The sequence below is a fragment of the Strigops habroptila genome, chromosome 2 (assembly GCF_004027225.2).
Source record: "Strigops habroptila isolate Jane chromosome 2, bStrHab1.2.pri, whole genome shotgun sequence".
NCBI classification, from domain to species: domain Eukaryota; kingdom Metazoa; phylum Chordata; class Aves; order Psittaciformes; family Psittacidae; genus Strigops; species Strigops habroptila.
The window spans coordinates 48,597,763-48,609,628 of record NC_044278.2 but is presented as its reverse complement, the minus strand read 5'-3'; the positions used below and the strand labels follow the sequence as shown (position 1 = coordinate 48,609,628).

The window sequence follows — 11,866 nt, the reverse complement described above, 5'->3', positions numbered from 1 at the left end:
AAAGATGTATTGAAGACTAGAAAAATAATTTAAAAGTGCAAATATTCTACCAGAAACAATACAGGATCAGTTGAGCTGATAATGTGCTCTGCAGTTTTTATGAAATTGCTGTGGATGGACCTACTGAGCATCTGTATTCCACAACAGTTCATTTTCTCACTTTCTTGCAACAGACAATTTAAAATAACTTTGAAAAAAGCAATAAACAAAAACCACACTCAGGAACATGTTACTAACGGAAAGCAATTCCATGTGTTTCTTTAGTTGGAATTCCTTTTTCAGGCATGAATTCTACATAAAGGGAAAGCAATTTAAATTGTTGGTACAAAAGAAGCCAAAAGTAAGATACAAGTAAACTCTGGTTAATGTTACATGCAAGTTAAGGTAACAGGTACCATATTTATTGTCACAGATAATAACCGTAATGACTTCCTGGCAGCAAAATTTCTTGCCAAACACTTTGGGGTTATGTTTGAAACAAAGAGGAAAAAAAGAAGAGAAGGAAAAAAAAAAAAAAACAAACCCAAAACCAAAACACAACCCCCCCCCCCCAAAAAAAAAAACAAACCACCAAAAAAAAACCCAAAAAACAAAAAAAACCCACAAGCAGCCAGTAGCTTGCTGCTCATCAGATGTGCTCTCTGTGCACATTTCAACTACTCTCCGTTTACTCTAGGGACAGAAATACTGCCCTTCACCTTTTTCAGCCCTGCAGAGAGAAAAGGAGTTGGAAGAGTACTGAAAGGATTTTGCTGCACAGTAACAATTACTGGGTATTTTGTATTGGCAACACCACATGAGAGAGAAAAAAGGAAACCCCACTGCCTGAAGCTTCAGCTGGCTAAATGTACAGGACTGGCTCCCAGCAAAGGCATATTTTCAAATTCAGCTGTTTAGACCTAAAAGTCACTGAAAGACAATAAATTTGAGAATCCAAAGTGTCATCATCGTTCTTTTTCCATCACTTCACAGAAGAGGTCTGAATGCGACTATGATATACTTAAAGGCACAAAACTAGGTCTTGCTTATCTGGGTTTGAGAAAGCCTGCACCAATGCAGATACAGAATTAGATGACTTTACATGGATGATGGAAATGCATAAATGAAAAGTGATACAAAATCGTGTGACACACATTATGGGAAAATTCAAATTCATCCTAGTGCAGGAAGGGCCACAATCAGTTGACTCTAATTCACAGGCTTGTAGGCACACTATGACAACTTTAATTTATAGCCAGAAATACTGTTCTAGCACTGAAGGATTTAAATACTCTCCAGCCATTACGTACTCTCTTCAGAAGTAAAATACATTATTCTGTTCAGCATCACTGATGACAAATTGTCTAGAAAGACTGAAATGGAGACTCCCAAATCACTCATATCAAGGAATGCTTTCAAAGACTACAGTGCAATCAGATAATTAAAGATTTGCAAGGACTGCTGCTGATGCCATGAACTGCCCATACTGGCACAGCTGTTTTCCATTAGGGAACTTGCAGAAGGAAGAACTTCCCTCAAAAAATAATTAGCCACAAGGTAAATCATCAGCTAATCAGCAATCACAAAGGACAAGAGCATCTCAACTGTAAATAAATGTAAGCAACTCAAATTCGCCTTGTTGAATTTAGTAACAAAAACATTGGACAGAAATGTACAATTACAGACGAGGACTGCACAGTTTGCTCTGGTTTACCCCTTTTCTCCTCAGAGATTCTGATGGAGATTAATTCTGCCCTGTTGCAACATTTTTATCATCCTCAATTCCCATAAATACAGAGTTTGACATTGTTTCACATGGGCTGTGCAGTCATGCATGACAAATCCTAACTGAAAAGCAGATGCATTCTGGAAGAAGACAGGTAAGGAGTCAATAAAGTTCTTAACTTTGCATTTAATTAGTCTGCTTTCCTGTGGGCTTAGACTGAATTTCAGATTTATATCAGTCTATATCAGACCTCCTGAATACATTTCACGACAAGGACATGCAAAAAATAAAAATTCATAAATATTTATAGAGGAATTCATATTGACGCTCATGATTAACTCCGAAAACAAAGTTCATCACTAGTGATTTCATTTCTTCCAGCCAGAACATCCAAATACAGGTTCATGCAGCCACAAGAAAACAAAGCAGCCCAAAACAATGCACCACTATGATCCTTTCCTGAAAAAAGAAAACTGTGTGCCCTGAAGCTCAGCAAACTGAGCTCACTTTCTGCTGAAGAGGGACTATGAACCACCTCTGGAAAACCCAGTGGCTTCAAATGTGAAACTGCCAGGACACACCAAGGATTGACATGTCCTATTCCTGAGCTGAACAGAAGTGTTAAGATATGCTGCCTGTCACCCAAAATGATGCTGAGAGCTATGCAGGTGTACATCACAAATATCTCCAGTGAAAATATGTCACCAAGATACACACACCTTCTGAAGACCTGAACATCTTGCATCCCTCTCTGGAGGTTCCTGAGGTTCACGTTTACTTCTCCTGAGTTAAAACAACCCCCACCACCCCTGACATTGCTCCTACCCCTACCTTTGCAAGAACACTGCAGAAAGCACAAGAAGTAGAAGATTTACCAGCTGCAACTCTGAAAGACATCCACCCTCCAAGTAAAAAGCTGAGTCATACTCTTTATCTCCTACCACCTGTTTCTAACATTTGTCCAGATGTGCTCAGATGCTGCAACAGGCGATGAACCCGAGCATGAAAGCACTCACAAGTAAAGACCACTGAAACAGGCATCTGGGAGAGGAAGAAACCAGCTAATCAGGGGGTTCCCCAATTACTCAGAGATCTCTGCTTGCAAACCAACCAAATCTCCGATATTCTGCAAAAAGTGTCTCAGTACCATACTCTGCACTAAAATAAATCACTCACTTTAAGATAACTTTCACAGAAATAGGGAATATTTCCAACATTCAATATGTGCAAGCTACAAAAGCTGACATTAAAGGGGTACATAATCAAAGCATGCAAATATTAATGACAGCCTGAAATGATAGAGGACATGAACAATTACCACAGAGGGAAAAAAGGAAACATGGAAGGCCACAGTGCCAGTTAAAGGATGTTTTGGCCAGAGGGTCACTGGAATGCGAGACAATTTGCCAAGGGAAACAGAGGGTGTGGCCTCTGCACAACGCTGGACTCAACATCTGTTTCAAGAGCTGGGACATATTTCAGCAAGAACAGGACCTGGCTGCAAGTACCTATGGTTTTCTTCCCACACAATTTGTTTATGGCTTTGGTTTTGATACAGACAGCACTCTATACTACGCTCATTTGAGACCCCACCTGCAAAGTATAAATATATTTCAAAGTTTTTAAGCAAGCTTAGTATCCATTTATCAAACCATGATCTTAAAATTCTTTTCCACAGCTTGTGTTTAAGCAACAAAGTGCTTTGCAAGCCTCAGGATATTTACTAATAGCGCCAGACTGGAAAAAAAATACAGTAATCTACTCAAATGAGAATTTCAGCCCACAAGAATACTGAATCCATATGCCAAGTCATGTATAGATGCGCATAACAGGAGTTTTTACAAACTAATGGGCAAGAGAAGAGCATAATCAACATGAAACACCACCTAATTTAGGTCTCTAAATCGAATCTGACAACCCAGACAATGCAATCAACTAAATATGTAAACCTTTGCAAATATTACAACCTCCTCAACACCAAAAGAAAGTAACTTCAAGTTTCAGGAGATACAGATACTCAGGCCAAAGTCTGGGTGCTACACATCCGGTAGCTATAGACATACTTAGCCATTCAAGATGCCTGATTTAGAAGAGAATTATCACCTACAGTAAACAAGACCAGTGAAGACTGGCTCTAATCCTGTGGAACCACACAGCATAGTAGCAGTCATAAAACCATAGGATCACCTTTGTGGCAGCCTAGCAAAGGCAACTGATAATCAGATTCAGACAAAGTAATGCAGAAAAATATGATGTTACTTAAAGGTAACAATTTCATTATATGATGAGATACCAAACAGCCTCCAGTATAATTTCCAAAGATTCATTCACCTGCTTCAAAAATGTAAAGCATCCGAGTGCAAAATAACAGCAGACTATCGTACAGTAGTTATGATCAGCACTTACTCTTCCTGCATACCTGAGGGCACCAGAGCTTGAACAAACCCAAACTTTACTTTTGTTGCCCTTAGCAACTGAACACTACCTGCTATCTATTTAAGCACTGTTGTAATATTCAATTCCCCATTTGCAATTCTGAACACTTTTTGATGTACTAGAGGATATATTCAGGAAATCCTTTTAACTGTGCACTGTCAATAACACTCAGATAGTAATCATTAGAAAGAAAAATATTACTTATTTTCCTTTTTGAGTCAGCCATGCCCAATAAGACATGGGTATCTCCCAAGGGAGCATTAAGATTTGACACCCATTTAGAGAAACTCAGTATGAACATATGGATTCATCAGCCAAGGCATGCTACAGAAAGGTTGTCAGATTCTTTTTGTAAGCAATACAATGCATGCACACCTCCTTTATTCCCTAGACAAGAAAAAGCCATTTCACTGCATGGAGTAAAATGGCTTTCTATATTCTCAAATGTCATAGAAAGGCAGGAACAGCGTGAAATTTGAACTCTGAGTACATCTTTTCCAAGCCACTGAGAGTTCAGCTGTATTTCTGCTGCAGGTACAGGTATTCCACTTGAACAAGAGCAGCAGTCAGCCCTTGCACAGATATACTACTCGGTGAATAATACAGGTACTTAGCAGACAAATTAAAGAAGTTCAAAGGTGTTCAAAAGGCCCAGTAAACCTGACATGTGAAATACATTGTTTCTTTGATGTAATTTTTATTTGAAATTTAAATTCTAAATAAATGAAATTTTGAAGAGCTGTGGCCAGCAAAACTACTTTACCATTTTTAAGTCAACAGAAAGCAAGTAACCTCCTTCTTCACAGTACTACACAGACACTCTGACATAAAAGGTAACTGATTAGCATCTGGAGATAAAAGTAGACCCAACTATCTAAATATATCAGTGACCTCTATCATCTTCCATTTTCATAGTTTCACTCTTCAAGCTGAAAGAAGGGTAAAAATGTGCCTGCAAGCTTCAAAAAGGTTCTGGAAAACAAAACTGAAATACAAACCATCAGCCTGCTAGGGAAATATCAACCACATGAAGTCCGAGATTTTTACTTCAGGGTAATTCTGTATCACACCACCTTCACACCTGAACAACTTCTAAAGGTTAGCTTGTGTTTCCACACATTTTTTTTTTTTTTTTTTTTTTTTTTCTTCAGAGAAGTATGTCTGCAGAAACATAAATAATACAACAAGGACTGGAGAAGAGCCTTCCTCCAAAAATCACCAAAAAAGGACATGACAGAGACCAAAATCCTCAGTTCTCATCCTGCACTTCATCTGCATGGCTTACCTTCCTTTTAGGTACAGGTTGCTGATTCTGGCCATGCATGACCTTGCTGCTCAGGCAGACTCTCTCAGTATCATGAGCCCAAAACCTCATCCAGCCAGCAGCTTTACAAAGGAGTATTACTGGTTGATTAAATGCCCCCTTGGAGAAGCACAATCACATGAAAGGGAAACTTTACCTCCTGCTGTCTATGCACAGGGCAGCCACTTTCTCCATACTTTAGACCACCTCTATTCCTGGCCAATATCTGTGGGCAGATTAATAGGATCACATTAGTGTGGCTCTGCACCTGACCTAGCAAGCCTTGTCACACCCAACCTGCATCCGCCCTCATCTTTTCTCCTGCACACATGAAAGGAAGGACATTCATATGCATGTGTGTGTGGAGAGCCCCAGGAATACATCAAGCCCTGCAAAAAATATTACCTGATCTGAATTGAAATTTACTTCCTGCTACTTTTTAAAAGCCTATGTCACACACAAGAGCTCTTTGCTTCCTGTCTTCCCCTCATCCCAGCTCTTCGGTGTTAACTCACATCAGCTTTGCACAGCGGATAAAAGCTGGAGGGACTCACTTAAGATTCCATCAATCCCAATCAAAGCTTGACCTTGGTGTTCACTATTGAGCGACAAATAGTTCTTGTTTCCTATATTTATATAGGCTCTTTAGAGATTAGCAATAAAAGCATTTGCAAAAGTGTAAGCATGAATCATCACTGACACTGAGAATTTCACCCAAATGAAGAATGAAGGATTAGGCTCAACAGCAATTGGAAATCATATTCCTCCAGCAAAACATCCAACTTGTCTGAGGTCAGCGTAAGAACCTGATTAATAAAATCTGAGAGTTGGAGCCAGAAATTTGACATTTAACCATTCCTCTACTGCTAATTGTCTCTTCTGTAGCTTGCTTATCTGATTAAGTTGGAAGTTTTCTTCACCATTTCCTAAATTGAAAACAACACCTACAGAATGATTTAATTTTTTAAAAAAATTTAACTCTTTAAAAAGTTAACTCTGTGTTTGACACTCGGAATATGAGAAAATAAGCAGCTACCTCCTGTAGAGCAGAGATTTTTAAGTTTTAGAGGCTGGTGGGCAAGAACTTATTCTCATGTTGAGCGCTGCCCATGTCCCACAGCCTGTCCTCCACCTCACCAAACCTGACTGCAAACATACATTATGGCTGATCTGGATATGCACTGGTCTGGTCTGCTCCTGTACTGCTTCTTGCTGACAAGCCTGCTGGGAGGAGAGAGAAACCAGACAAATGGTCTAGGTGAAGGCAGCACAGTTAGTAGTCCTATGAGATAAATTATTTGCAGAATGTACTACAGTCACAGTAATAAATGTGGTCAGCTTGCAGCATGTAATTTTGTTAAAATCTGTGAGCGGCTGAAGGCTCAAGTCATCAGGCAGTGTGTCTTGAGACCACTTTTAAAGAGAGTTGCTTGCTTTTCTGGATTCTTACAAAACACAAGCAAGCCCACAGTGGGATGTCAGTGTTTGGGTCCTCCTCATGAGATTTTTACAGTTTCTAGGTTACAATTTTACAGTGTCACCACCAATCTCACTATTCTACTTTGAATTATTCTGTAATCTAATTGTTACATTCAGCATTACCACAATTAGAATACTGGAGTAAAATCATCTTTTTAACTCCCTCTAAGCTCCAGAAGGCATTCCAAGGTTCACTACTGTCATAGTTTCCCCTGCAAACTGTTTCTTTTGTTTCCTCCATCCTTCCATGCAGACTGATGGATTTAAGATGGTAAGAGCGAGCCGCAAGTCTGCATACCACACCAGCAAAGGGTCAGCTGGGTGCAGGCTGAGCCAACACACAAGGCAAGACAATGAATGCCCCAAATACTGCTGGAGGCAGGGAAAAGCCCTTCTTTTCCCAAAAGACTCTGACATCTGAATTGGAGGTGACCTCTTTACCAGCAATAGATTTGGAGGCTTAAACCAACTCATAGTTGTGTCCTCCAGGGACCCGCACATCCCCTCCACTCTGGCTGACAGAATTCCTGGGTTTTGGCCCAAAGAAGAGTCTCACATCTTCTCTTCAGATGAATTCCCCACAGTACCCTACAGGTCATGGCAGCCACTTCCAAAGCCCAGCTCCTACCCATTTTCTCATATTCCCTGGTTGAAGACAGCCAGAGTTTCCTCATCAGGGAAAACATTCTTTCCCTTCAGGGAAAGCCCTTGTGGTAAATGTTACAAGACAAAACAAGATCAAAGATGCTACATCAAGATCAAAATGGCTATATCCATACCAGATCATACTTCAAGCTTCCTGCTCTGGACCACTAAGGGGTTGGTTGAGCAACAGCCAAGGCTATTTTGAGTCTCTTCTTCCCATATGTAAAAAACTACATTTCAAGTTACCACAGAGCTCTCAAAATAAAGTGACTACAATATTGCTTTCTGGTGTTTTAGCCAAAATACATGAGGCAGCTTTTTATTCCCCCTGTATCTGCTGCTAAGATTAAAACAAAATAAAACAAAACAAAAAAACCCACAAAAAAAAAAAAAACCCACACAAAACCAAAAACACTAAACAAAAAAAACAAAAAAAACACCAACAAAAAACACCACCACCACAAAAAACCAAAACACTAACACACCAAACAAACCCAAAACCAACAGCATATGAATTTAAGAACCAACAGGAAGAAATATCAAATCAGGAAGGTGATCATCCCTCTTAATGAAATCATCTGAAAAGCGTTCCTGGAACATTTGGAGGTGTTAGTATCAGGTATAAACACAATAGTACCAAAAATAGCTTACAGTGAATTCAGCTGGTTAGTGGGCAGGTAGAAGTAACTTAGGACTAAAAATTAAAGGGTACAGCTTGCCGAACCAAGGAGCTGGTACAGAGGACCCAATGTCCAATCATACAAATTTCAAAGTTCACATTCAAGCTGACTCTATCTTAGTCCTGAAGCTCGAATACCCTCCAGACATTGGGCAGCCCAAGACGTACATTCCCCAGTTTCAGCATTACCTGAATGAAAGCTGTTTCCTACACTCCAGGACTGCCCCAAGGCATGAACCAAGGCACATGTGGAGAATGAGATTCCCTTCAAAAGCACACTGCTGATCAGAATTAAGATGCTAATGCAGATGCCTCCTTACGCACTTTAATGAAAATCATGAAACTTTAATTATCAGTCTTGAAAAGCAAAAGAAAAGCCCACCACAGAAATCATTATAATTACTTCTGCCAACAAATTAATTGCTATTAAATACTGTAACACTGTATAATTTTTATTTAACAGTTATCAAAACAATCGAACAACTTGAATTGTATTTACACCACGCAATTATTCAAAGTTAATGAGAATGGTACTAAGTTACATTTAAGCAATAATTACCAAGGCCTCAATCCAACAAAGCTCTAAAGTCTTAGCTTATCTTCAGGTCAACAAGCATTTGTTTTCAATTAGGCTATTCATAGACTTCACATTAAGCATATCCACAGATAATACCCAGCATCCAGATCCATATTCTCCAAACAAACCATTAACATCACCTTCAAAAACCAGTTACCTCCTGGATATATCTATGTGTTGTTACTCTATTATATTTCTTTATTATACCTAATATTTATTTATACTTCCAAGGCCAGGTTTGATGCGGCTTTGTGCAACCTGGTCTAGTGGAAAATGTCCCTGCCTATGGCAGGAGGGTTGGAACTAGATCTTTAAGGTCCCTTCCAACCCAAACCATTCTACGATTTTCTGAATCTATTATTGAAATACATCTTAAAATCGTAAAAATATTTTATGTTCAAGTATTATTCTTAGGTGCACAATTTTCTCTTTGCTGCAATATACAGCAATCAAAGAACGGTAGTAATGGTCTCCTGAGAGGGCTGGCCATCCTGCTTTTTCCTTTGTGTGCCTGCCAATCTGAAGTCACTGCACTATCTGCTGCCACTGCAGGCAAGAAAATGGACTGATACCCAACTGACAGAAACAATAATGTGTTTGTAACTAGTAGTTAGCATAGACTGACAAGCACAATCACAGGAAGTAATAAAAGTTTCATGAAGCTAGCATGTGATGTGACTGGCACTGGTCTCCTATGTATCTAAATATGAACAGGACAATTACCCTATTAAAAGAAGAGGTTCTGATTCATTTGATGCATAACTAGCTTCCAAGTGAAATCACTACCACTTCTCAGTAACAAGAAAATTTCAGATGGTAAATGATGATGAGGGCAGGCTGAGAGAGATGGGGTTGTTCTTAGAACGGCCTTCTAGTACCTAAATGGGGCCTACAAGAAATCTGGACAGGGACTTTTTACAAGGGCATGTAGTGACAGGACGAGGACAAACGGCTTTAGACTGGCAGAGGGTAGGTTTAGATCAGATATAAGGAAAAAAAAGACACTGGCACAAATTGCCTAGAGAAGTTGTAGATACCCCATCCCTGGAAATACTCATGGCCGGGCTGGATGTGGTTCTCAGCAACCTGATCTGGTTGAAGATGTCCCTGCTCATTGCAGGGGGTTTGGACTAGATGATCTTTAAAAGTCCATTCCAACCCAAACTATTCTATGATACTCATACATGATACAAAATATATTGGCTTCTATATAACTATCTTAGCCAACATGCCATTACCTCTAAAAGCTGTACCATTACTACAGTGGCTGAATGCACTAATACCTAAAGTTGAATGGGTATAAAAGTATTTACAAACTTTACCCCTGAAAAAAATAAAGAAAGAAAGAAAAAACAACAGGCAACTTCTACTCTGAACTGTTCACGTAAGGTTTAAACAAGCATAAAAAGAAACTTAATTGCCAATACTGAAGGAATCAAAGCAAACCGAGCATCACAGTGTATCCTGTATGTGATACACTCATCAACCCATCCCGGCAACACCAGCAGCCGAGCTCCCAGGACCAGAAAAGCAAGCCTGCTCTGACAATTCCCACGTAACTTCATGCACAGCAATAAAATTACTCATTATTTACACGACTGTGAACGAAAGCAGCATCAGACCTCGCATGCCATTACTCCTGCTAGCATTTATTTATGCCTTCAGGAGAGGAGGCTGCTGAGGTGTTTTACTCAGCTTTTTTTTTTCCGTCTGCCCGAGCAACCGAGAAAATGCTCCTAATAAGGCTGGTAGAAAGGAAGTGGCTTCTCAACAGCCCAAGCTCTTTCGAAGGAAATAATAAAACATGGTGCTATTATCCCCGACGCGGTAGGAGCGGTGCCGGAATTGGTTACCGGGAGCAGCTCTGCCACGGGGGATGGTCCCGCCGGAGTCTCGGAGGAGACTCTGCGGGACGGGGCTCTCGGAATCCCCCGGGAGCTTCCCCGCGCCTGGGATCTCACCGCCCGCTTTTTTATTATAAAAAACTAATTTTCACGTTGTCTCCAGCAAAGCGCCAAACTCCCGTACGGGAAAGCGGAGGGAAGGCTCCGGCTCAGCGCCCTCCCCTGCACGCCCATCGCCGGGGCACAGCTGTCTCCGGCCTACCCCAGACCCGCTGCTCACCCCCGGCGGCGCCGCGGGACGACTTCCGCGCCCCAGCGCTCACACCGACGGACGGACGGACGGATGCGTACACCGCCTGACACACGTGGGCGCACGGTCCGCTGCGGCCCGTCCGCCGAGCCCCGGTCCCCCGCACCTTCTTCCCGCCTCGGCACTCACCGCATAGCGCAGCGGCTTCTCGCTGAACACAGAATCCCCCATGGGTGCGAGTGGGCGGGCGGGCGGCGGAGGGGCCGCTCCCTCCACTCGGCGCGGCGGCGGAGGCTGCAGCGGCGGCGGCGCTGGGCGCTGCTCTGCCCTCGGACGGCGGCAGCGGCGACGGCAGCGCGGGGCTCCCGCCCGCCAGCCTCAGCCCCCAGCGCCCCTCCTCGCAACTTCTGCCTCCACCCCGCCCGCCCTCGGCTGTCCCCTCCCCGCCGCGGAGCCGGCAGCCCCTCGGCGGGGCCGGGCACCAGCAGGAGGAGGAGGAGAAGCGCCGCTGCCGCTCCCCCGCGCCGTTGGGAGGGCGGCGGTTTCAGTCCTCCCGCCCAGCGCCGGTGACCGCCCCGCGGCGGGGCTGCTCTCCCGCCCGCAGCGCTCGGACCGCCCGCACCTGCAGGCCGACTCGCGGGGCTGGCTGTGGAGAGGGACAGGGCAGCACCAGGGTCCCGCGCCCGGCAACGACCGTCCCGAGCTGTCCCCATTGCCAACTGGGCGAGGTGCCGCGCTACGGCGCCGACCCAAGCCCCCGACCGCTTGGGAGCGGTGGCTCTAGTGGTCTCGTCCTTTATCCCCAGGAAAAAGCATCTGACCGGCCCCTGGCAGCACCGGGGCCACCCCGCCAAGCTCCAGGTGCTGCCAGCGAGGTCCTAAAGGTTAAGAAGAGAGGAGCAACTAAAACCGACTTTACAATACGTGTCTTTATAATGCGTGATTTGG

The 11,866-nt window shown here is 42.9% G+C and overlaps 1 protein-coding gene across 1 annotated transcript in view; it reads right to left on the bottom strand.

Annotated features, from left to right (window-relative positions):
- Positions 1-11,463, bottom strand: part of ARHGAP6 (Rho GTPase activating protein 6) — a 165,289-nt gene extending 153,826 nt beyond the window's left edge. The window contains exon 1 of the mRNA XM_030477470.1: positions 11,108-11,463. Within this exon, the coding sequence (XP_030333330.1) occupies positions 11,108-11,149 (42 nt within the window). The 5' untranslated portion in view covers positions 11,150-11,463. The remainder of the gene's footprint in view (positions 1-11,107) is intronic.
- Positions 11,464-11,866: the final 403 nt, after the last annotated feature.